Source organism: Sorex araneus, chromosome 5 (genome assembly GCF_027595985.1).
Source record: "Sorex araneus isolate mSorAra2 chromosome 5, mSorAra2.pri, whole genome shotgun sequence".
Taxonomy (NCBI): domain Eukaryota; kingdom Metazoa; phylum Chordata; class Mammalia; order Eulipotyphla; family Soricidae; genus Sorex; species Sorex araneus.
Window position 1 is genome coordinate 22,866,516 of NC_073306.1, and position 27,188 is coordinate 22,893,703.

Below are 27,188 nucleotides of genomic sequence, written 5' to 3' on the forward strand. Positions count from 1 at the left end.
TCTTGATCTTTAAGAAATAGTATAGTGGGTAAGATGCTTGTCTTGCATATAGCAGACCTGGATTTGATCCCCAGCACTACATATTGTCTCTGAGCACTGCCAGTGACAACTGAGCTTAGAGCCAGGAGTTTGGCCTAAGCACAATTGAAATTGGCCCAATTTTTTTTTTTAATACTAATGGCATTCTTAATCTTTAAAAATGAAAATAATGGTATCTATTTCACAGTTCTATCATGAAGATTAAATGATACTTAACGTCCATTCAGTGAATACTTATTGAGCACTAATGCTTGTCAGTGTGTTTCAATTTGTATTTCTCACCATTATTCTTCATGCAAATAGTAGAAACTGGCAAACCATTAATAGTATGTACAGAATTTTTCTATTAACAAAAAATATCCACACAAAATATCTCATTTCATCCTCAAAAGAACTTGTCAAATTACTGTTATCTTAATTTTACAATTTTTACCCATAATTATGAACAATAAGCAAACAACCATCTTCTATTGGGGCACAGAATCACACCACTCAACTAATTTTTCAAGTTCTCTCAGAAGCAACTCAAATACAACCTCCTTCATACAGTTTCGAGATCCTTCAAATACATAGAAGTTATTCCCTACTGGAAACACAGCATTTTCTCTAATGGGACTTACTAATCTGATCAATATTAAAGATAGTATTTGTATCTCTCCCTTATTTAATTACTTTCTTCTTAAAACCAGAAACAATATCTTGTTATCATTAAATTATCTGACATGCCATGCAGGATACATCCAAACAGAAAGCACTTAAAATTCATTTGCTAAATTGGGTATTATCCAATTATGAGGAAAAATAGAAACTTGAAATATTTTAATAGCACTAGTTAAGAAATATTGGGACTAAACAGATAGTACTGGAGTTAGGCGCATAGCCAAGAGCAAGCCTGGAGCACTGCTGGGTGTGACCCCAAATTAAATAAATAGATAAGTAAACAAATATGAAGAAACCAAAGCTCTTAAAGTGCTTAAGATCTCAAAAGCATCAGAGGCTATATTAGAATTCCCGTCTGTCTGACTTCAGAGTCTTCGTGCATTGATCTGAACTGTACTGAACTGAGAGGGGTGTGGCCCTAGCTGTGGATACACATGTCTGTCGAATACTTACTCAACGACAGACATTATGATTGTTGCTGTATTTCAGTGGTGAACAGGAACTTAGCATTCCTAATGCCTTGACACCTAGTCAAGATTCACAGGCAGTTGCATCACCTAGTGATAAAAGTAATGAATAAAAGATGTGGGAGCTAATGGGTTGCTTATTCAGATAAATTGTTTGCTTCTTTGTTTTGGTTTTGGGCCACGCTTGCCAGTACTCAGGGCTTACTCCGGCTCTGTGTATTGAGAATTTTTCACCTATTCATAGGATAGTGAAAACAGATTTAAAAATTTCAAGCAAATAATAAATCAGATCTTAGAGAAACTACTCTGAAGCATTAACGGTAAAAAAAAAAAATTGAGGGGCCGGAGCGATAGCACAGTGGGTAGGGCGTTTGCCTTGCATGTAGCCAACCCAGGTTCGATCCCCGGCATCCCATATGGTCCCCCAAGCACTGCCAGGAGTAATTCCTGAGTGCAGAGCCAGGAGTAACCCCTGAGCATCGCTGGGTGTGACCCAAAAAGCAAAAAAAAAAAAAAAAAAAAAAATTGAACAGTATCCAAGCATGGAGGGAATGGAGAGGCTTTTGTTTTTTTTTGTGGTGCTAGGAATCGAACTGAGGGCCTCATACCAAAGGTAACTTTACAGACTATGGCAGGAATTTGCTTGTGATATTGGGGATTTCGCAGAGGGCATAGATAGATATGGGCAGAAAGAGAAAATAGAAATGGGAAGATAAAGGATGGAAGGCATGTGGGAGAAGCAAGGAACCTTGGCTGATGTCCAATTTCTTGGTTCTGACACCCAACCCTTTTGCTGTTCTGAGACAGCAGAAGGAATAATAAGCGATAGAGGTTAGATAGGAGAGATTAAAAAATGACATTTACATTTATGATATTAGCAGCAGCTGTGATACAACTGCATGAATATTCAAGAGTATTCAAGATAAGTAGTAAACTGAAGTTCTGGGGCAAATACCTTGATCTGAATTACACATCTGGAAGTCATTGGTTGCACACATCAAATTAAATCTAGTAGTGGGTTTCTCAACATGGGTGGCTGTGAGTGCCCAGGAAAAACAACGGTCCAGTCATGAAGATTTGGCTTTCACCTAACCTGATTCTAGACCATCCTTGGAGGATGGGTGAGAGAGGATTCACAGCACCAGTGGAACTGAGCAGAGGCTTGAACCAAACAAAACCCCCATGAGGATCCCTAACGCTATTTTTCAGGAGCTCAGGGAGAAGACTGGATTGGTGGATCACAGCCCAGTTAAGCAGACCTGACTTCCACCTGGAGGGAACTTAAGACCCCAGAGTCTAAGACATCTGCTTAGATACTGGACTGGAGCGATAGCACAGCAGGTAGGGTATTTGCCTTGCATGCGACCGACCTGGGTTCTATTCCTCTGTCCCTCTTGGAGAGTCTGGCAAGCTACTGAGAGTATCCCGCCCGCACGGCAGAGCCTGGTAAGCTACCCGTGGCGTATTTGATATGCCAAAAAAAGTAATAAGAAATCCCACAATGGAGACGATACTGGTGTCCGCTCGAGCAAATCGATGAACAACAGGACGACAGTGTTACTGTGCTACAGAATAAATGGCCAAATGGGTCTGTTAATTCTCTTTTGTTTTGGCCATACTAAGCAGTGCTGGGGAGCTACTCTCGCCCTTTTTTGGGGGTCACTCCCAGTTCTGCATGGAGGACCATTTGGTTCCAGGGATTTAACCAGGATTGGCCACATGCAAGGCAAGTGCCTTAACTCCATTTTTTCCCCATACCCTGCTTCTGTGAATTCTAAGAATAGAGACTTGAACATGTTTCTGCACCAAAGATTTTTCTTTTTGCTTCTCCCCAAACTAAATAACAAAGAAAACAGCAGCAGGTTCTTTTCTGAAAAAAAAAAAAAAAAAGAACCTTTGCACGGCAAAAGAAGATTAGGCTAAAATAAAGGCTAGAGTCAATACACAAAAATCAGTCACCTGGCTATATTCAAATAATAAACTCAAAGAGAAATTGATCCAAAAAGTCTATTCCATTCAAAATATTGTTCAAAAACATCAAGTATTCTAGTAATCAACAAAAACTGATCACATATGTTTTGCACATTATAGGGGTTAAGGCATAGTTTTGCCCAAGGCCTATCTAGGTTTGATCTGGCACTGAACATGGTTCCCCTTGGGGAGTGGTCTCTGAACAGAAAGCCAAAAGTAAGCTTTGGACACCAATCAGGTGGGACCTAAGGCGCAGCTCCCCCCCGCCCCAAAGTTGCTTATGTATTTTCAACCTCTTAGGAACTGACACCTCTCTTCCTCTGTGGCTCAAAGACCAACATTATAGTTTTTACAAAACTTTTTCTCACCTAGTTGGACTGGATGTGTTTTATTATTTACAAATATAGTAGCAACTCACTTTTTCCTTACTTCCCTCCTTCCTCTCTCCATCCCTTCTTTAGGGGAGCTTTTGCAACTATTAAACTAGGCAGAAAGTAATTACAGCTTAGAATTTATCAGGGAAAGTTTGTATCTTACCAAAAGTCCTAGGACTTTCTGTTGAATGGATGACTCAGTTGGGAAAGACTGTTAAGGAAAAAAGATTGTAATTACTGAAAGAACTAAATATAATATGTGACCGAATCAATCAATGTAAAAACTGCATGCTAAATTCCCATTCTAACCTCTAGAACCCTCATGAAGAGTTCTAACCCTTGGTTTTCAATAAAGTGTCTGCAAGTAGTTGGAGATTCATCTGTGAGGTTCCAAAGTGCACTCAAAGTAAACTTCAAAGTAGTGTCCACTGAATTTTGATTGGTTTTTTGTTTTACTATTTGAAGAAGTTGCTGAAAAAAGAAAAACCAAATTAATTTCCGATTAAATTGCTATTATAATTAGTGGCAAAAATCACTAATCTAGTATTGCTCTCATGGTTTAAAAATATTTCTTATAAACATTTTAAAGTGCTAAAGCCTGTTCATTTAGACTTAACCTTCAGTAAATAAAAAGGATAGAGGTGGAGAACTAGTACAGTGGATAGTAAGCTTGCCTTGCATGCAGTCAATCCAGGTTAGGTCCCTGGCACCCATCTGGCTCCTAACATTTTCTCAGGAATGATCCCTCAGCATAGAGCCAGGAGTAAGCCCTGGGTACCACACATGGTTCCCCATACATTGCCAGGGGTCACTCCTGAGCAATACTCTGTTCAGTATCCCCAATGTATACGATATTCTATACTATTCTAATTATACCTACAGCCCAATAATCTGTCAAATAAAAAGCCATATTATTAAAACAGGGTCAACCATATTATTCAATTGGTCACAACATATCTTTATTACAAGGGTCAGAAGAGATAGTGCAATGGACAGAATACACGCACTGCATGCAGGAGGCCCAAGTTTAATTCTCTATCACCACATGATCCCCAGGGCACCATCAAGAGTGACCCCCAAGCACAAAGGTTGGAATTTCCCCTGAGCATGATCAGGAGTGCTGTAATGTAAAAAAAGAAATTATGCACCTAGAGCTGGGATGTAAGTGACCAGAGGGCAGTTTGCCCTAAAGTAAAGGGGAAAGATGCCTGAAAACATTTAACTACTACGAATGCTATATAACTACTACAAACTAGTAGACTACTAGTTTACATTAAAATCACACACTTACTCTGACAATGAAGAGTTCAGCACCAAGCTGTGCTGTCTGTTCTGTAGAAAGCTGTAAGCAAGCAGAAGGTGAAAGTAAATGTCCCAGTAGTCACTAGTGAATTTCACCCTACGTAACTGAATTCCAAGGTCAGAATAAAATCTCTGATCTGGAAGTTCCGTAAAGCAGAATGCAGCCTAAATATACAGGCTTGTTGAGAGGTTTGCTACTTTTACAACAAACTGATTTGGGGGTAAACAGTAACTACAAGAGAAACAGCTATCTACAGGAAGATTATTGACAAAGGTTAAGGTACCTTAGCAGCCAGGATGGAAATAATAGCAACCGCCATCCTTTGCATGTTTTGATCTTCATGGTTGCAGAGCCACTGCATGACAAGCTTGGCTGCTTCAAACCTGTAAGCACCGAAAGTTTCGTGAATTAATCCTGGAGCCCCAAACACAGTTCCAAAGATCCAAAGGGGAACTGATGCTTTAAATTAGAAAGACAACAAGAAAAGGGAAATTTCCTAGATAGAAAATAACACTCATACTTAGTGCTTTATTTAGAACAGTGCCTTTATGTGGAATGCTTTACCCCTCAGATAGCTACATAGCTAACTTTTCCTCCAACGGCTAACAGTGCCTCATTATGAATTCTAACAATATTTTGTAAAGAAATTAGATTGGAAAATATGGTCAAACTTCTGGTATTTAATCAAGAATGATTTCTATTCTGCAGTGATTTTTTCCCTCTTTCCCCCACCCCCCAGTGTTGGGAATCTAACCCAGGGCTTGACACATGCAAGGCAAGCACTCTATTGCTGACCCCCTTATGTAGTCATTTCTATATTTAAGTTTAAGTATTTTCTAGGTACTTAGCAGTACAATGAAACCATTCATTCATATATATTCATGCTTAATTTTTATAAAATGTTTATTCTCTTAAGTTCAAAGCATTCACAGAGTGTTAACACTTTAAGAGTTCATCATTTTTACCAGCATTATCTCAGTAAACCAAAATAAGCACTTTTATCAAGATGTAGTTCAAAGATTAATAATAATCTCTTTTAAAGGAACTAAACTTAGTAAATAAAAAATTAATTAATAGAGAAAAAAAATTAATTAATAGAGGATCTAAACTTCCCTCAGCATATATATATGTTTCATATGTTGTTTTTTCTTTTTGGGTTACAGGGGAGCCTATACCCTCCTGTGCTTATGGTTTACTCCTGGCTCTGCACTCGGAGATAATTCCTGGAAAGATTCAGGCAACTATGAGTTGCCGAGTATCAAACCCAGGTTGGCCGCATGCAAAACCAGTGTTCTACAAAATGTACTATCACTTTGGTCCCATATATATATATAGATAGATATAGATATAGATATAGATATAACTGAATCATTGTCTTCCTGCTGCTCATCAATTTGCACAAGCGGGCACCAGTAATGTCTCCATTGTGAGACTTGTTGCTGTTTTTGACATATCAAATATGCCACGGGTAGCTTGCCAGACTCTGCCGTCGGGGTGAGATACTCTCGGTAGCTTGCCGGGCTCTCCGAGAGGATGGAGAAATCAAACCCGGGTTGGTCATGTGCAAGGCAAATGCCCTACTTGCTGTGATATCGCAGATATATAATATATATTTATATGTATATTTTATGCCAGACACTGTTCCTGCAGTTAGAGATAGTGCAGCAAACAGGAAAAAAAAATCTTGTGAATTTAAATATATATCAGCATAAATTATTTAAATTTCTATTTAAAATGTTTATGTTTATATACTTGTTTTAAAAAGATACACAATTTTTGGGAAAGAATTGTTTTATCAACTTTCTAAAAAAAAATCCCCAAAATCTCTACTATTATAGAGCTTATTATGATAGTAGAAGGCAGATTAAAAAGCAGATTAAGTAAAATATATGGTATGGTTAGGAACTAACATATACTGTGGAATTGGGGGAAGCAAGGCAAGAGAAGATAGAGAACACTGCAACTGTATGTAGGTTTGCCAAGAAAGGACTTCCCATTGGAGGAAGAGTTAGCTACAGGGCTCTCTGAGGCGTAAAGCATTTCACACAAAAGGAACAAGAAATGTGGTGACTGGTGGGAAAATGTCTGGAGGATGTTTCAGGGGTTTTCGCTTTTAAATAAATTTTACAGTAGTAATAATGTTATCCTGTCCAATCCATCCTGTCACCCCATTTTCCCCACTCCCCACTGGTTATCTTATTTGTTGTCAGAGTGCATGAATTTGTCCTCATCCAACACTGTGAATTTGTCATCATCCACCCTCATATATTCCCTTTCTGTTTCTTTATATACCACATATAAGTTAGGTCATCTAGCATTTGTCCTTCTCTCTTTGACCTCTGTCTACTTAACATGATGCCGTCTAGTTGCCTGGAGGTTTTGATAAAGAGCAGGGGAGCTAGCTTGTAGAGTTAGTAAAGAGTGAGTTTTTAGAGGATGGGGAAATGGTACAGGGATTAAGGTGCTTGCCTTGTATGCAGCCAACTATGGTTCAATCCCTGAAACTACTTGGTGCCTGGAGCACAGAGCCCAAAATAGTTCCTGAGCACTGCCCCCTCACCCCCACCACCACCCCCAAAAAGAATGAACTCTTATTCTGAATTAGCTGGCAAGTCATGGAAGAATTCTAAGGTGATACATGGTATCAAATAGCTTACAGAGTTTAATTTTTTTTTTGGGGGGGGATACAACATGCATGGCCTGGGATAATTCTGGTTATGCTCAGGGTACAATGCATTGCTGGGGACTGAAGTTAGGCTTCCTTCATGGAAAATATGTGCTAGAGTCCACTGATTTCTCTCTCTGGCCTTGGCTTATGTTTTTAATAGTTCTACTCTAACTGCTGTGTTTAAAATAAAGTTCAGAAGGGAAAGGGCCAAAGCAGGGTGAGAGATTAGAGGCTACTACAAGTCAGGAAAGAAATTGTCTAGGCTTGGGGCTGGAGAAAGAGTACAGTGGGAGGGTGTTTGCCTAGCATATGGTCAACTCAGGTTTGATCCTCGGCATCCCTTATGGTCTTCAGAATACCTCCAGGACTAATCCTGAGTGCAGAGCCAGGAGTAACCCCTGAGCATTACAGGGTGTGCCACTGCCTCCCACAAAAGAAATATTTTAGCATAACTCAAATGGTAAAATGTAGAGGAAAGAAAATAAAAACTGGTTAAAAAGGAGCTGGGACAGCAGCTAGAGTACTTGCCTTGCACTTGGCTGACCTGTTTAATCTTCAGTACCACATATGGTCCCCCCAGCCCCTCCATGAGTGATCCCTGAGTGTAGAGGTAGGAGTAAGTTCCAAGCACCACCAAGAGCGGGCAATAAATAAATAAATAAATAAATAAATAAATAAATAAATAAATAAAACTGGGGTTGGACAGGTGGTATAGCAGACAGGGTGCTTGTCTTGCACAAGCCAATGCAGGTTCAATCCCCAGCATCCATATAGTTCGTCAAGCACTGAAAGGAGTTCAGAGCCAGGAGTAACCTCTGAGCATTGTTGGGTAGCCCCCCAAACCCAAACTAAACCAACTATAAAAGCCAGCTATACTAAAATTTTCAAGTAAAGAAAATAAATCCTCAAACTCCGGGCCCTTTTCTGGGGAGCCACACCCTAACCTTGACAGTAGTCAGAGAGGCTACTCTTGGTTTTGTGTTCAGGGTCAATCCTGGCAGTGCTCAGGAGATATGTAGTGTGAGGGATTGAACCAGGGTCAACTGCATTTAAAGCAAGCAACTTGACACCTGATCTACTTCAATCCCTCTTGGCACATTACATATAGATACTGTTTTTGTTTGGCAGCCACACGTAGTGGTGTTCAAGGCATACTCCTTATCACTTTTGGTGGGGCTCAGAGGACCAGATGGGATAATAGGGATGGAATGAGGCTTAGCTGTAAGGTAAACACCCTTTGGCATACCCACATCCCACTGTACTATCTCTCTTGCCCCACTCTGGGAATTTTAAAAAGATATAAGCAGATTTGCCAAAGGATTGAATGTGGAGTGGGGTATAAGGAAAAAAATCAGGATGACATCAAGAAACGTATCTAGGGGCTGGAGCAATAGCACAGCGGGTAGGGCGTTTGCCTTGCACGCGGCCGACCTGAGTTCGATTCCCTGCATCCCATATAGTCCCCTGAGCACCGCCAGGAGTGATTCCTGAGTGCAGAGCCAGGAGTAACCCCTGTGCATCGCCAGGTGTGACCCAAAAAGCAAAAAAAAAAAAAAAAAAAAAAGCAAAAAAAAAAAGAAACATCTCATTGTTTCCCCCATAAATCACTTCTCATAATTTCTTAGAGAAATTAATCCTAATTTATCAATGTCTTCTCATTTCATCTACCTAGAAAGTACCTAGAAAGTCTGTCAGAGAATTCTGATTTGCTGCAGGCTCACCTGAATCCTCCATGGCCTGTGAGGACCATGTTCTGCTAAGCTCTTTACACCAAGCACCCAAACAGGGCTACACATACAAATAGTGCTTAATACCTGTTGGCTGAGTGCTCTGATGTAAGTTACTCCTCTGCAACCTCCCTCAAATTTACTCTCACCTCCTAACTATTTCCAAAGACATTATCTCTGATCAAGACCATTGCTGGTATTTTGGACAGGAGAGTCCTTTCAAAACCTTTTCCCTTATAACTTACAAGTTTGTGACATACACTGTTAATAAATGTATGTCTCTGATATGTTACTCCTGCATTCACTGAATTTTATTTTTGTTTTGGGTGTCAGACTCACCAGTGCTCAGGGCTTATTCCCAGCAGGCTTGGGGACAATATGGGGTGTTGGGGATTGAACTATCACTCTGGCCCCGTCAGAGCATTTTAGAACTCTAGCAGTTGCTCAGAATCGTATTTTTTTCCTTCAATCTATCCTATAGATTGTACTTACTGCACAGTAAGCTGCTTGTGAGTCCTCTGATATGTCCACAATTACAAAATAATATAATTTAGTAGTTAAGTCCTCAGATATGTCCACAATTACAAAGTACTATAATTTAGCAGTTTAGAGAACAGTTTCTATGTAAGCTCATCCATCATTCCAGCTTTACAGGTTCATGATTAAATCTTAGATATCAACTAACTGCAAGAAATTCATGGGTCTCCCAGGTGAAAACTCTGGGGCACCCTTGAGAGGGGGGTAGGCCAAATCCCCACTCTGCCACACTCACACCCCACAGCTGCTGCCATGCCAACAGCTCAACTCTACCGCCTCATGACTAAGCTCTGCGGAGATAACAAACTGCCAAAAATTCCTCATTCCTCCCAACCTGTCATTCCAGAAGTCCAGGAAGTCATGCCCGCATCCCGTAACGGCTGCCCTGTAAACTCTTGGCCCAATTGAATATTCTGGAACCCAAATTCTACAATACTGACATCCCAGTAGGAGCACACCCAATTACATAGGAAAATAACATAGAAGCCAACTAAGCTCAATAAACAAAAACATTAACACAAAGGTTCAACAACAGTTTAGTAAACCCTCAGACAAGTACTTAATGGCTCTATGGTTATATATAACAATTTTTACAAATTTTCTTTTACTGTTGGTTTTTTTTTTTTTTTTTTTGCTTTTTGGGTCACACCCAGCAATGCTCAGGGGTTACTCCTGGCTGTGCACTCAGGAATTACTCCTGGTAGTGCTGGGGAGACCATATGGGATGCCGGAGATCGAACCCAGGTTGGCTGTGTGCAAGGCAAACACCCTACCTACTGTACTATCGCTCCGGCCCCTACTGAAGTATTTTTGATACATCCATTAGCCATTTAGTTATAAGAAGCAAGATAAAACAAATTATTTTGGGGACCAAAGTGATAGTACAGCAGTAGGGTATTTGCCTTGCATGTGGACAACTCGGGTTGGATCCCCAACATCCCATATGGTCCCCAGTGCACTGTCAGAAGTAATTCCTGAGTGCAGAGGCGTAACCCCTCGGCATCGCTGGGACTGACCCAAAAAGTAAAAAAAAAATAAATAAATAAAATTATTTTGTGCCTCTTAAGGGGACAGGCTTGAGGGCTGGTTGGGAAAATGGGGGCAACGATGGAGGGAAGGTCACAATGGTGGTAGGATTGGTTTTGGAATACTGAATTTCTGTCACAAATGTATCAAGAACAACTTCGTAAACCACATTGTTTAAGTAAAGTGGGGGAAAGAGAACAGCTTCTGAAGTTCTTTGAATTTGGGGGGTTGAATCCTAGTTTAACTTAATAAATATTAATAATAAACATAAAGTTATTTTCTTAGGCCTGAGAGAAAGTACAGCAGGAATGGCACTTGCACAGGCTCACCCAAGTTTAATTCCCAGCACTGCATATCGTCCCCCAAACCCACCAGGAGCAATCTGAGTGCAGAGCCAGGAGTAAGTCCTGAGCACAGCTGTGGCCCAGAAATATATGTATATATATATATATGGTGTGTGTGTGTGTGTGTGTGTGTGTGTGTATGTAGTTTTTTTTTCTCATGTGAGGCAATGAAGTCATTAAGAATATCATGTAATTTCAAATCAGCCTCCAGTATTTACTAGATTTGGAATCAAGGCAAGTTACCTAATCTCATTTTCTTTCTTTTTTTTTGTTTTGAAGTGCTGGGGATCAAATCCACTTCTCATGTATGCAAGGCATACATTTTACTGCTTAACCATATCCCACATCTTCAGCTCTTTCAATCACATTTTCTCATCTGTAAATAATTTCATTTGTAAATAATTACATTCTAGGTCTTTAAGAAATCAGGGAGTTGCTGGGGCCACTCTCAGGTGCTATTCATGGCTATGTGCTCAGTAATCTTATGCATTGCTGAGGATTCAAACCTGGAGCACAGAGCCCAGCATTCAACAGCATTCAAGGTAAGTGCTTTACCTCCTGTATTATCTCTAGAGCCCAAGCTCGTTTTTTGTGATTTTGTTTTTATGTCACACCAAACAATGCCCAGGGATTACTCCAAATAGAACTGTGTGGAATTGTTTTTTGTTTGTTGTTTTGGTGTCACACCAAGCAATACTCGGGTTGCTCCGGAGGACCACACTGAGCCAGGAATTGAACTGGGGTTTCACATACAAGGTAGGTGCTCTATCACTGAGCTTCATCTCTGGCCCTGTGAGACTGTTACAAGGTTTAAATGTTACCACATAAAAACTTAAAACTTAGTGAAGAACCTGGCACATACCAAGCTTCTGATTAAGATTTTTACTAGTAGTATTAATGTCTTCTTCTGTACCTTTATTTTACCATTCTCAAAAGATTAAACAATTCATTCAACATCTCTCATCTTCAAAGCAACACAGCATGAATGCAAAAAGTAGGGATTTTAAGAGTCAGTCTTGAATTAAATCTAGATTCTGCTACTTACTATCTTAGCATCTCCAGCAAGTTACTAAACCTTTTTGTGTGTTTCCTCATCTGAAAAATGAAGATTACAAGAGAAACAATTTCACAGAATTGATGTAAGGTCTGAATAAGCATATGTAAACTCTAACACAATGCTTGGCAATAGCAAGTGTTTCATATATATTAGTTATCTTTATTATGTTAAATATCCTCACTAACATCTTTAATGATCATCAATCATATGCAATCTTTTCCTTCTCTAGCAGTTCACTGCATTTCATCAATACCACCCCCCCTTTTTTTTTTGCATTTTGGGTCACAGTTGGCAATGCTCAGGGATTATTCCTGGCTCTACATTTAGGAATTACTCCTGGCTGTGCATGAAGGGACCATATGGGATACCTGGTTCGGACACATGTAAGGCAAATGCCCTTCCCGCTGTACTATCCCTCCACCCCTGTCAATACCCCTTCTATGAAAAAATATTTTTTTCTATTATACTCATTCACTCACTTATCCATCCATCAAACAAACATCCACTTAAGCACAAAGAGACAAACCAATCAGACTCAAACCACAAAGAAGCTTAATTCTAACAGAGTTCATTGGCTCAACGATAGACAGACTATAGCCTCTCTATAGCAATGATATAGCTGTAGGCCCAGTTGTTTTTGAAATTTTACTAGAACACAGTCACTCATTTATTTAAATATGGTCTATAGCTGCCTTTTTTTTTTGGACTCAAATTCAGAGCCTCATATATGCAAAGCCTGCAATCTACCACTGACCTATGTCCCCAATAAGTCTAGAGCTGTTTTTGAGGTTCAAAGTCAGAATTAACCCTATGCCACATCAGGCAAAAATATTTATTATCAAGCCCTGATGTACTGTACTATTTTCTTTAGTGAGTACGATTTTAGAGAGTATGTCTTTCCTACCTATAATTTCATTGCAATCATCAGTATAAATGCTCAATTATTTATAAGGCAACGTTAGTGATCTATATGGAATGTGTTTTTGTATTGTTATATAGTTCTTTATTTGGGAAGGGAGTTTTGGGTCATACCCAGTGATGCTCAGGGGACCATACTCAGTTCTATGGATCAAACTGGGGTCTACTGTATGCAAGGTATCTTACCCCCGTGCTCTCTCCAGCCCCTAGTTATAAAGTCATATATAGCTAAATTAGTTTTTTTGTTTTATCTTGTATTGGGGCCACACCTGGTGATGCTCAGGGGTTAGTCCTGGCTCTGTACTCAGGAATTACTCCTGGCAGTGTTTGGGGAAACCATATCGGATGTTGGGGATAAAATCTGGATCCATCACATGCAAGGCAAATGTCCTACCCACTGTATTATCTCTTCAGCCCTCTCCAGCCCAAAATATTTCAAGTAATAAATGGCATACTTTACTCCCAGCAGTGCCAGATAACAGTATACTATCAGATAACTAAAGCAGAGTAAAACTGCTACTTGAGAGACATATTTTCCATAAAACCTATAGTATGTTTTTTAAAGTTCTACCATTAAAATTATATTTTAAACTAAAATTATATTTTAAGCTATAATAATAAAATTATTTAGCTGTTTTGGCTCACTAGCCATAAGATATTAATCCCTTAGAAAACAAGATAAATGGTTCAAAGGGTTGGACGCAGGAGATCTGCATCAGACCCCAGCACCGCCTAACTCCCACCGCACTAAAACTCCCCGTGGTCCAAACAAGGGACTACTTTAGAGTCAATGGGTTTCAGCATATGGCCTCCTTTAGTCTATGCTTAAAAAGTTTCTCCATAATCAAATATCAAATAACAATAATGAGAAGAATAATACAGAATAACTAGGACCTAGAACTAGAAGACCAGAGTCCAGCTTTGCATCATAAAATCATGGGAAAGCATAAATCTCTTCATGTCTCCATTTATTTTTCAGTTCACAGTCACTGTCACTGTTATCCCGTTGCTCATCAATTTGTTCGAGCGGGCACCAGTAACGTCTCTCATTGAGAGACTTACTATTACTGTTTTTGGCATATCCAATACGCACGGGTAGCTTGCCAGGCTCTGCCGCTCGAGTGGGCTCCATTACTCTCAGTAGCTTGCCGGGCTCTCCGAGAGGGGCGGAGGAATCGAACTCAGGTCCGCCACCGTGAAAGGCAAAAGCCCAACCGCTGTGCTATCGCTCCAGTTCACAGTATTCTATGGATATTCAGAAAACTATAAGCCTATTAAATTATTTTTGTCTTCTGATTTTTCCCCCCTTTGGTTTTCAGTCAAAATCAGTAGTGCTTGGGTTTTACTCCTAGTTTGGTGCATGGTGGATCAAGTAGTGCCAGAGATGGAACCCAGGGTTTCACATATTCAAGGCAAATGCTCTAGCACTGACACGTCCCCAGTTCACTCCATATAAATTCTTAAGCAAATGGCTATGAAAACAGGAACCAAACAGCTATGAGTGTCAAGGTACTAAATTAGAGAAAGCAAATTCTATGTTCTAGAAGGTACAGCCCCATTCATTTAATTATACCTCAGGGATATCCTAACTGGTAAAAAATGGTCCAGACAGATTTCTAAAATTTCACTTCCCCATTTTCAAGTGTAAGGCAATTACTTGCCTGTTAAATGGAACATCTTGAAGAATCCGGTCGCTGCAAAGTGAAAGAAGGCAATTCTTCTGTAACTGAAAAATCAAAGGGAGAAAAAAGAGACCTAAATGACATACATATTGCTTTGCTGCTACTCTTTGCTTTGAGACCATACCCAGCAGTGTTCAGGGTTTACTCCTGGCTCTGTGCATAGGTGGTCTCTGGCAATGCTGAAAGACTACATGTTGTGCCAGGGATTAAACCTGGGGCCAGTTACATGACAGGGCAAATACTTGATATTCAAGTACTCCTGAAGTACTTTCTGGCCTACTGTGTTGTTTTTAACCAAAGGTGGGAAGAAAAGAGAGAAAATGAAGAGAAAGAAGGAAGGAAGGAAGGAAGGAAGGGGAGGGAGGGAGGGAGGGAGGGAGGGAGGAAGGGAGGGAGGGAGGAAGGGAGGAAGGAAGGAAGGAAGGAAGGACTTGAGAAAATAACAATTTTTTTACATTAATTTTATGCACCTACTGTTGAAACAGTTTAAAGACTGATTTTCACTAGACTCATGTGAATATACCATGCATATGCAGGTATATTTTGTCTTTTTCCCTTGATGAGAAACTAGATACTAAATAAGGTTAATTCTCCCGCCACTCCGGCAGCCATTTGAGTTTTCTGAAGAAGCAATTGCTGAAAGTATTGCCTGGTGACATGGTATCAAGGCACTTAAACCATCCTACTTTGATAAACCCAGTGTGGATTTTGACTCATCCTTCCAGACACAAGCAACTGAATGCTTTACATGTTCACACAAAAGCCTACAGTTTTTCTGCTTCTTTTCTGCATGCGAAATTCTATTTGTTTTTCAAATGGTATTCAAAGTCACCTCAGTTTTGCAGTACTGCCTTGTACCTTTGTGTACATACCAATCCAAATGGCAAAATTAATAAAACTGTAGTTTTTTTTTTCTTTTTGGGTCACACCCAGCGATGCTCAGGGATTACTCCTGGCTTTGCACTCAGGAATTACTCCTGGCAGTGCTTGGGGGACCATATGGGATGCCGGGGATCGAACCCGGGTCGGCCGCGTGCAACGCAAATGCCCTACTCGCTGTGCTATCGCTCTGGCCCCTAAAACTGTAGTTTTTAATGGCATTTAGTTCTAACAGCAGAGGGGACCTATATAATACCTTACAGAACAGGCAACTTTCCTACTAATGAGTCTTTCAGAGGAACTGGAGGGACTGGGCCATACTTGGCAGTACTGGGGACTAATCCTAGTTCTGTGCTTAGGTCACTCCTATCGGTAGCCAGGGGACCATACAGTGCCAGGGATTGAACATACCTCTTGCATGCTCAGCCTATTAAGTAATCTTTAGGCTTCTTTTTTTGAGTCTTTTGGAGGAAGAGGGCCATACCTGGTGGTTCTAAGGTTCTATTCCTGTCTCTCTGCTTGAGTGACCCCTGGCAGTGCTCAGGAGTCTATTTGTGATGCCAGGGATTCACACCTGGGTCAGCTGCATGCAAGCAAGGCCATATCTCATATACTATCTTTCCAGTCCTTGAGTCATTTTAAAATGTTTTGTTTTTATATTTGTTTTTGGGCCACACCCAGCAATGCCCAGGCTTATTCCTGGCTTTGTACTCAGGGATCACTCCTGGCAACTAGGGGGACCCTCCCCTCTATACTATCTTTTCTTTGAACAGTATTATCAATAATTTTCAGTAAATTAATATATTCAAAGTACCAATTCAGCTTTTTTCATCCATTCTAATCCAAGATATATATTTTTACTACTACATTTCTCTCTTTCTCTCTTTTTTTATTTGCAGGAGGCACACGGCGTTCAGGGACTAGTCATAACTGGGGGTGGTCCTGCCAGTGTTCAGGGATAATGCAGTACTGGGAATCAAGCCCAGGACTCCTGCATACAAATAGGCACACCAGCCCATAGAGCTATCTCCCCAGCTTCTACTGTATTTCTATTGCATTAGTTTTCACTTTCTCTTTACTATTTTCTTCCTTCTGCTTTATATGAGTTTGTTCTCTGGATGTTTCAATAACATACAGTTTCCTTATAGGTTCACCTATAGTTTTCTTGGTCTAAGGACGCATTCCATTTGGAAGAAGGAATGATAGCTTTATGCAAAAGGGTTTCTATTAGAAATCACTTGAGCGGGTCATGCTTTTCTTCAGTATACACCATGAAAACAAAAGCCTAATGTTAATCTAATCTGGCAGTTTCTCTCACTGAGGGAGGGGGACTCTCACACTCCACTCTCTAGTCTAGATTTTCATTTTTACTTAATTTGGACCTTTGAATACTTTCTACTTATTTATAAACTCATTACTAAATTTTGAAAGTTAAGAAAACAGAGGACACAGAGATAGATCAATGAGCTGAGTGCATGCTTTGCAGCAAGGAAGCCCTGATTTGATCCCTGTTACCACATAGTAACCTAAGCACTGCTGGGTTGCGACTTCCAAAAATGAACCTGGGAGTAGCCCCCGAGCACCACTGGATGTGGCTCCCAAATCAAAAGGGAATAAATGTTAAGAAAAATTATTCAAGCACATATTTAATTTTCATCCTAAGGACAGATTTTGTGGTATTATCTACCACATTACTAGAAACAAAAAATTCATGTTGGGCTGGAGCAATCGCACAGGCGGGTAGGGCATTTGCCTTGCACACGACCGACCCGGGTTCGATTCCCAGCATTCCAGATGGTCCTCCGAGCACCGCCAGGGGTAATTCCTGAGTGAATGAGCCAGGAGTAACCCCTGTGCACCGCCAGGTGTGACCCAAAAAGAAAAAAAAAAATGTCGTCTTACTCATTTCCAATACTCAATAGTGCCTTGTTTGCTGAAACCACAACAGTCTCAAGATTTAGATAAAGGTGAGTTTTTTGTTTTTTTTTTTTAATTTTTGGGTCACACCTGGCGATGCATAGGGGTTACTCCTGCCTCTGCACTCAGGAACCATTCCTGGAAGTGCTCAAGGGACCATATGGGATGCTGGGAATCAAACCCGGGTTGGCCACGTACAAGGCAAACAAACGCTCTACCCGCTCTGCTATCACTCCAGCCCCGATAAAGGTGAGTTTTATATGGCTTGTACTATCTCCCCCAACATTTGGATTTAAATACTTTTTTCCTAGTTTTAGGATCACACTAAATGGTGCCAGGGCTAATTCCTGGCTCTGTGCTCAATGATTACTTCTGGTGGGGCTCACGCAGTGCTAGGGATTGAACTCAGGTTAACGCATGAAAGGCAAGTGCCCAATCCACTGTACTACCTCTCTGGCCCCAGATTTAAATACTTTTAGGCAGGAAATGTACTCCATGTTTTCATTTCTCTATCATCCTATACTCAGTCATATTACAAAATTACTTTCTAGTTCACAAAAGTATTTGAATTTTCAGAATTGGTACATTAAATGAAATTGTATGGAAAAAAGCAAAAGGTAAGAAACACTGAAAAAAATTATTTTGGATATTTTTTTAATAATTCTTTCTTTTTGTTTGTTTTGTGCCAAAATCAGTGATGCTCAGGGCTTACTCCTGGCTCTGTGCTCAGAGGTCACTCCTTGTGGTGTGACCATATGCAGTGCCTGCAATCAAACTAGGATTAATCATAAATAGGCCAAGTGTACACCCTCTGTACTGTCTCTCTGTCCACAGTTTGTAAAGGGCTTCCTACGTACTTACCTGCTGATGGTTGGGGAAATGTTCCATGGCTTTGAGCAGTAAATGGGTCACATCAGCTAGGAGTCTGACAGGCATTCCTGCAGCAAGATCCTGTTTGGTTAAGTTAAACACACAAGCACTTGCAGCCAATTGCACCGGCAAGTTCATAGGATGATTTCTCATCCCAGTAACTACAAGCTGGAAAAGAAAACAAAAGCAGTTCTCTTAATTAGCATTGTAAATACAAGGACTCTTTATATAGCAATACCTCTTTGTTGATCCACAACACTTTGCTTTTTAAGTTGTTTTTGGTTTGGAATTTTAGTTGTTGAAATTAAACCCTGAGTCTCATACAAGCAAAGCATACTATCACTGAACTACAACCCTATCTCCTACTCATAAGTGGCATGAAAAGGTCCTTAGTGAATTCCAATAATTTTCTATTACAGCAGGTGATAAAACATTACAATCATGATTGTCACTTTTCAGATAGTTAAATATATATTGAGAGACTTTCTAATATTTTATAATGATACTACTATAAAACTTTAGGAATATTATGAAACTGCCTTCTCTCACTATAGCTATAATTGAAATCACATATCATCAATCCTGTTACAAATAAAAATCAAAGACTAATGTGATCTTTAACCAATTTTTTTTTAAATCATCTGGGGATATAATCTGAAGTTTTTCACATGAAATTTCTTACTCTTACCTTTAAAATTTCTGGTTTTGTTTTTTCCATTACATGAGTCAGGCTAAAAAGGTGGAAAAGAGCTTCCCGAACAAAGAATGCCCGTTCACTGTACCGCTTCAGTGCTTCTGCAATTTGAATTTCATTGGCTTCTCCAGACACCTTTGAACACATATAACCAGAAGATTACTTTTCAGAATCTTTTCAAACCTCAAATTTTATGTAAAGATCCTTTGTATAGTTAGCATCTTGGATACACTTAAAGACATGAAACAGAGCCAGAGTGATATTATAGTGGCTGTTTGCCTTGCATGCAGCCAACCTGGGTTCAATCCCTGATGACTCATATGGTCCCCTGAGCACTACCAGGAGTAATTCCTAAATGCAGAGCCAAGAGTAACCCCAGAGCATTGCCAGATGCCACCTAAAAACATAAATAAATAAATAAATAAATAAATAAATAAATAAATAAATAAAAGACTTGAAACAGATGGGAATAATTTCCAACCCTTCCAGACTGTCCAAATAAAGTACACATAGACTAAGAAGGTGTTTGCTATATAGGCTCAGAACCTACTATAAACCTGTGGGTGAAACTCTCTAGACTGCATCTACAATGAATCTCAAGATACATAACACTATCTATAAGGTTCCTACAATATGATCAGGCTTTTATTTCCCTTTTTTGGGGAAAGCCTCTAAAGATGTACTTTAGGGACCCAGGCCCACTCCTACTCCAGGTAATATTCAGCCAGCTGAGCAGGTAGGTCAATGCTAAGGTTACCCAGTGATACTCAGATGGTCACGAGGTACTAGGGATTGAAGCCAGATTAGGTACGTGAAAGGTTTACACTCTAATCCCTGAATGACTTCCCCAGTCCCTCCTATATACCTGTTTCTCTGAAGAGGGTGGTGGCTGGTTATACCCAGCAGTGCTCACAGGACTATATGATGTTGGGGATTCAAACATCATATAGGTTGATAGGATGCAAGGCAAACATTTTACCCCCTGTACAGTCATTCCAGTTCCCCTATATGCCTCTCAAGATAACTCCCTCTAAATCACAAGGTTACAGCTACACTGGCTTTTTTTTCTTATCTTCCAAGAAACTAAAACTTTCCCCAACAAAGGGTCATAATATATTATCATTTCCTCTCTAACTCAAATCTTCCTCTATCTTTGACTAATTGTCATTCTCCCATTCCCAACTCAAGTTAAAAGACCTTTTAGAGCTGTCTAACTGGATCCACCAATCAGGTGCCATCTCCTTCAGGGGCTGGAGCAATAGTACAGTGGGTAGGATGCTTGGTTTGCATGTGGCCGACCTGGATTCAATCCCTGGCAGCCCTTATTGTTCTGAAACTATCAGGAGTGATCTTTGAGTGCAGTCAGGAGTAAGCCCTGAGCACCACTGGGTGTAACCCCAAAACAAAAAAAAAAACCTCCTTCATAGATGGTATCATAATCACTGTACTAGACTGCTCCAGTTCCCGCTATATCCCAGTAGTGGGCATCATTTTAATATCCAAATATATTAATTAATTAATATATTAATTACCAAGATGTACCAAGTTCTCATTCTACACAGAGTTTCTGTTCAAACCTAAGTCTATTTAGGAATTTATTAACCCCAATTAGTGTATTTATGTTAAACTGTTACTCATGTATCATTAAAGATCTCATATCTTTCTTATGAAAGAACTGTAATAAAAAATAAATTAGAAAGATTACCACTGAAATCCCCAATGATTCAACCTGAATATTTAGTCATTAACTGTTAAGACCACAGAAAAACAACTAGATATTATCTACTGATTTTAAAAAGCTTAATATATAATGAAAAAAGCATTTGCTCAGGCCCATGGAGCTTTCACTCTGTCCCCTGCTATATGTTTTTTAACTAGATATACCTGATCCAGTGTGCAGGCCTAATACTTTCAGTGCTTGGTCTGGCAGTTTGGGGAAGATTGAGGCAACACCTGGTAGTTAACTGGGGATAATATGCAGTATTTGTCCTTCTTTTGATTTATTTTCCTTTACATGACACCCTCAAGTACATACAAGTTGTACACAAGGTTTCACCTTTCTTATAGCTGAGTAGAATTCATATATATATACATATATATATATCACATCTTTATCCACTTGCCTGTCTGAAGGCATATGGGTTATTTTAGATCTTGGCTATTGTACTATCTCTCTGGTCCTTTTTTTCTGGATCTTTTGATATAGGTCATTCTCACTAGTGTCAGCTGACACCTCCTTTTGTTTAACATTTCCCTTATATTTTGTGATAACGAACACTTTTTCATATACCTGTTAACCATCTGTATGTCTTCTTAGAGAAGGTGGTTGTCCAGTTCTTCTCCCCTTTTTTTTGTTTATTTGGTGTTTTGTTAGTGTTATCTTGGATATTACTGTATTTCACTGCATAGTTATTGTATCTGCTTTTGTTTCAGTAATACAGGCACAATTAAGACTCAATAATGGTTACATCTCATTGCCCCTCCCCCCAAACGACATCAAAGTCTGCAATAATCTTACAGTGAAATATTTCAGTGAATAACAGTGGTGAAATTGGGAGCAAGGAAGCTAGCTCAGGGAACAGGGGGTGCATGCCTTATGTATTTATGAGTTAAACCCTCTTGATGTATTGTATCACTGTATCACTGTCATTCCATTGCTCATGGATTTGCTTGAGCGGGCATCAGTAACATCTCCATTGTGAAACTTGTTGTTACTGTTTTTGGTATATAGAATACGCCATGGTGTGCATGTGGGATACTCTCGGTAGCTTGCTGGGCTCTCGAGAGGGAGGAATTGAACCCCAGCCGGCCTCGAGCAAGGCAAATGCCCTACCCACTGAGCTATCGCTCCAGCCCCTCTCGATGTATTTATTCCTTTAATCAATATATAAAGTGCATCACTATCTCTTATTACCTTCTTTATCCTGACCTCTTATTAGACTGATAGAAGCCTGGTTGTCCCTTCATTTTTCTAGTCTGTTTTCCAGGCTTTTACTCCACATCTGCTAGGTGTGGCTCCAAAACAAAAAATGGTGGCTTTTTTGTTTTTAATAAATAAATAAATGGTTTGAAATATCTAAACAGGGAGTGATAGTACAGCAGATAGGGCACTTGCCAGACATGTGGCCGACTATGGTTCCATTCCAGGCATCTGATATGGCCCCCAGGCATCTGATATGAGCACCACCAGGAGTGATTCCTGAGTACAGAGCCAAGAGTAATCCCTGAGCACTGCCAGGTGTGGCATAATAAACAAGAAATAAATAAAATACCTAAGCATTATCATAATGAGGAGCCAAAGAGTAAGTAAGGGGGGGGAGGCGAGGTGCTTGCCTGGCAGGTGTCAACCCTAGTTTTATCCCCAGTACTACGATGATCCTTTTAGCATCACCATGAGTGACCTCTGAGCATGTCAGCTGTAAGCCCTGAGCATTCCCAGGTGTAGCCCAAAACCAAAATCAAACAAATAAACAGAATAAAATTAGTATCGATCCAGGGCTTATTACATGAAATGCATGGCATATAATTAAATATTATGTCATTTAATAACATAATTAAATATCATTATTAATCACTATGAGAATTTTGCAAGGTAGGAATAAAATGCTTAATAAAGAAATGGAAACAAAGTTATATCATACTTGGGCTGGCTCACAAAGCATGTAGAGATTTTAATTAGGACTCTAAAAGCAAGATTTTTCCACTAAACAGGTTCTATATCTTGAAAATGCCCTATATATTATTAGGCATTTATCTTAATGGAGTCTTATATACCCAAGATATTGGTCAGCGTGATAAAATATAATATTTTAAAAATCTAACCTTTAAAAGTCCTTCGCCTGTGAGAAACTCAGAGTAACCAGCATCAGTGGCCAGCAAACCAACAAACTGCATGCTGGGGCGCTGTTGTATAAAGGCTTCAACAGCTTTATCTGTCACATGCTTTCTCCCAGAAACATCCAGGGAGACAAGGTTGGGTAGGATGTCCTTTTGTTCTAGTAAGCGAAGAGCTATGTCCGATGTAAACTGTTTATCATCCGAAATATCAAGATGATTCAGATGTCTGAGTTCCCGAACAACATCCAGTATCTGGGTAGTTGTCATTTTTAAACATTTCAAGTGGTGCATGGTTAGGGACTTGAGTCGATCTTTACATGCCAGCAGAGCAGTGATGTCTGTGACTGAGGTGTTAGAAATATCCAGGCTCTCTAATCTTGGCAACGAGGCAACTTCAGCCAGGTCTTCATTGTAAAAGAGAACATTGGTGATGCTTAATGCTCGAAGGCCAGAGAGCCGACTGAAGCACCGCTCATAAGGATCTTCAAGAGAGAGAGTTAATGAGTTCAGCACTAAGCACTGGAGATTTTGTTGGATCCATTTGTTACTGCCAAGCCCACTAATGATGTCTGTAATCGTGATGTCAGCATTCACACCTGTGGCATCAAGTTCTACTAACTTGTGATGGCAGAAGGCTTTCCGGAAAGCAACAGCAGAGATCTTGGCTTTGCGAATGCAAGCTCGCTTTAAGCGCATCTGGTTGCCCCTAAAAATACCTACAGTTCCATCATTCAGCAGACCTGGGGGGAAAAAAAAACAAGCAGTGCTTTAAGTTCAAAAGAAGTGAAAGAATAATTTAAAAAAAAGTCCATCACATTCAAATTTAAAAATAAATCTCAATAGATTCAAAATGGTTTAATGACCTTGATATCAGGGGCTGGAGAAATAGTACCACAGGTAAGGCATTTGCCTTGAGTGCATCCGATCTGAGTTCTATCCCTGGCATATGGTCCCCTGAGCCCACCAGACGTGATTACTGAATGCAGAGCCACGAGTCAGCCCTGAACACTGGTGGATGTTGCCCCAAAACAAAAACAAAACAAAAACCTGAGTCAGATCTGAATCCACATAGAGGGATGCAGAACTCTCCATTACATTGGAGAAAAAGGCATCTTTAAGGAAAGAACACCACTGGTCAAGCAAGCAGAAACAAAGATAAACAGATTTCTTTTACTATACACTAAAAGTTAGTGAGGTAAGAATATTATCTACAACTAAGTGAACTGGGATTCAGAAAAATAGCTTTCCAAAATCAGTGCTAGCAAGTGGAAAAATCAAAACTGCAGCAGACATTACTGATATTTACAAACATCTGGTCTCCTTGACTTCTGGGACACACAGTTACATTTCCCAATCCAAGAGTTTGGGATTAAATAGATCCAAGAGTCTAATTCTAGAAAACAGAAACATCTGAGAAACAGTGCATGACTTCCCATGCTCTCTTCTCCCACTACCACAGAAGAAGAGTCTTCAAGCTCTAAGCAGTGCAGCTTTATGAGAGAGAAGTCTCCTCAGTCGAGATCCTGTGCAACCCTGGAGAAGACCCTCCAGGAACGTGGAGGGTTTATGAACCCTCAGTGAGGTACAAACCTTGTGTTATGCTACCGGGTTTGGCGGTGCTAATTTGTAAGCAGGGTATATCTCCTTCTTCCCTTCTATTTTCGATTGTTGGAATTTCCAATATTCTGGAAGCCCCAAATTGGTTGTGCTGAGATGCTCAACCTCATATACATTTGGGTGCAGTGCTCGAGGTGCACGTGGGAAGGTCATACTTGTGGTAACAGGGATCTAATTCTTGAAACTCACGAATGTAAGGTAGGACCCCCTATTCCTGAGCCACGCCTCTGAGTAATTATAACATTTTATTACACACAGAAGCATATGAACACATATATATCTATACATATGTGTCTGTAATTCATTATTTTTAAAATTTTATTTTATTTTTAAAGTTGTTCACAATAATTCATTACATTTAATATTCAAACACCAATCCTACCACCATTGCACCTTCCCACCACATTGCAAATGTTTCCAACCAAATCCCAAAATGTGCCTCCCAAAGCAGAACCAAAACCATTAATTTTGTATTGCTTGTTATGAATAATCCGCTAAAAATGGTCCAATAAAGTTTCCTTAGAGGGAAATGTGTGAAGATTGTTATATTTCACCCTGGAGCCATTAAGTCCTTGCATAAGAGATGTAATTCATTATTAAACTACTAGCTAAATCTGAAATCTAATTAGAAGAATCAAGAGTTTATATCTTCTCTTTATCAGATTAATGCAAATAATGTAGACATTGTGTTTAACAATTCACCTAGTAAATACTAGTGCTAGGTGCTTCAGAACCTCATCTATTCCAACAATATCACATATCAACTAAAGAACATTTACTGTGAAAGAATTAACAGCCATGCTAGTAAAAGGTAGCCTAAGCCTAAGTCTGGAGTAAATAAACAATTGAGATAACATATGTAAACATCCTAAAACTAAGGCAAGACCTCAAACTGGCACCTCAGTAACTCATAATAAAGATGTTAGAGACTGGGAGATCTCTCAGTGGCTAATTCACCTGTCTTGCAAGTGTGAGACCATGATTTTGATTCCCTGTCCTACCACATGAACCAACATATAACAAGTATAACAAGTAGCTCCTATACTATCTCTCTGGACCATTTAACTTTAACAACTTTAACAAAGAGATTTTTAATTTGAGCAACTCGATGAGAATCAGTGTAGATGTTCTCATCTTTCCTAAATGATTCTAACATACCTCAATTATAGTCAGTTTCTATAACCCTTCCTTAAAATGCATTATCTACATTTGTGCTTCACATACATATGAAAATGTCATATGTTAGAAAAACTGATGTGAATTTTTGGGTGTGGTATCGGGGTTAAACACAAGCAAAGTGCCCATTACTTAAGTCACATCCCTGGTAAAGAAAAATTACATACTTATTTACATACTACTTATTTTTATGTGTAACTTAATATAGAAATAGAAAACAAAATATATGTATGTAAAAACAAAACAAAAATATACATTATTATCTGGCCTCTAGGAAAAGAGAGGCTATCTGGCACAGAAGAGAGATCACGGGGCTGGAGAGATAGTACAGAAGGTAAGGCTCCTGCCTTACACACAGCTAATGCGGATTCAATCCCTGGCATCCCATATGGTTCCCCGAACCTGCCAGGAGTAATTCCTGAGTGCAGAACCAGGAGTCACCCTTGAGCATTGACCGATGTGGGAGGGAGGAGGGCAAAAAGGGTGGGAGGGAGGGAAGGAAAGAAAGAAGGAAAGGAGGGAAGGAAGGAGGGACAGGGAGGGAGAGAAGAGAGGGAAGGAAAGAAAGGAGGGGGAGGAAAAGAGGGAGGTAAGGAAGGAAGGAGAGAGGGAGGGAGGGTGGGAAGAAGGAAGGAAGGAAGGAAGGAAGGAAGGAAGGAAGGAAGGAAGGAAGGAAGGAAGGAAGGAAGGAAGGACACTAATCAGGCAACTTGCACTTAAACAGGCTCCACCATTTATTACCTATATAATCCTTAAGAAACAAGTTACTTCTCTGAATCTGTTCCTTATCACTATATAAATAGAATAATAATAGTTATCTTTTGAGGACTTTCAATGAAATTGAAAGAAAACAAAAATTCCTGCCACATAACAAAAATAAATATTAGTTACTATTATGGTCCATTTTTATATGATTTCCTAGCTGTGACCAAATCAGATGTCCTTCTTGTAAGACTATATATGTAAACCTTAAATATAAAAGGGCATTACATTTTGTGCAATTAAAAAAAAAGTTACAAAATTCTTTTATACATGAAAGTAAAATTTCAGATATGAAACTTACCCAATTTATTTTCAGGATTTTTGAAAGCAGAAATACTAAATTAGCTGTGATTTCCCATTTTAACAAAGCCCAAGGTAAAATTTTCATAATAATATGAAGTAAAAATATTTTATACCTGCGGACTTCTAAGTGGATGTTTTATACATTAGAGATGTCATTTTTGTCATGAAAATGACCTCTAAAGGGACAAAAGAAAAGAGACTTTCTCAGACCAGAAAAGGAAAATACTATTCCAAATTGCACATGAAATACTAGAGTAGATGAAAATAAATTAATTCCTTTCCCTAGAAGCAGGATCCTCTAGCCTTCTGTTATTTCTAATAAAATATACATGGACAGCGGGAGGGAGCGGGGGAAAAAAA

At 39.5% G+C, this 27,188-nt stretch overlaps 1 protein-coding gene across 2 annotated transcripts in view; it reads right to left on the bottom strand.

Annotated features, from left to right (window-relative positions):
• ZYG11B (zyg-11 family member B, cell cycle regulator) overlaps window positions 1-27,188 on the bottom strand; it is a 64,119-nt gene that overhangs the window by 14,192 nt on the left and 22,739 nt on the right. Inside the window, exons 2-10 of one of the 2 annotated variants that reach the window (XM_055137528.1) lie at window positions 26,942-27,004; window positions 22,956-23,710; window positions 19,128-19,268; window positions 18,431-18,607; window positions 14,753-14,817; window positions 5,098-5,197; window positions 4,803-4,853; window positions 3,821-3,982; window positions 3,675-3,722 (exon numbers count right to left, since the gene is read on the bottom strand). In XM_055137528.1, the coding sequence (XP_054993503.1) occupies window positions 3,675-3,722; window positions 3,821-3,982; window positions 4,803-4,853; window positions 5,098-5,197; window positions 14,753-14,817; window positions 18,431-18,607; window positions 19,128-19,268; window positions 22,956-23,666 (1,455 nt within the window). In that variant the 5' untranslated portion in view covers window positions 23,667-23,710; window positions 26,942-27,004. The remainder of the gene's footprint in view (window positions 1-3,674; window positions 3,723-3,820; window positions 3,983-4,802; window positions 4,854-5,097; window positions 5,198-14,752; window positions 14,818-18,430; window positions 18,608-19,127; window positions 19,269-22,955; window positions 23,711-26,941; window positions 27,005-27,188) is intronic. The other variant, XM_055137527.1, reaches the window with a different exon arrangement.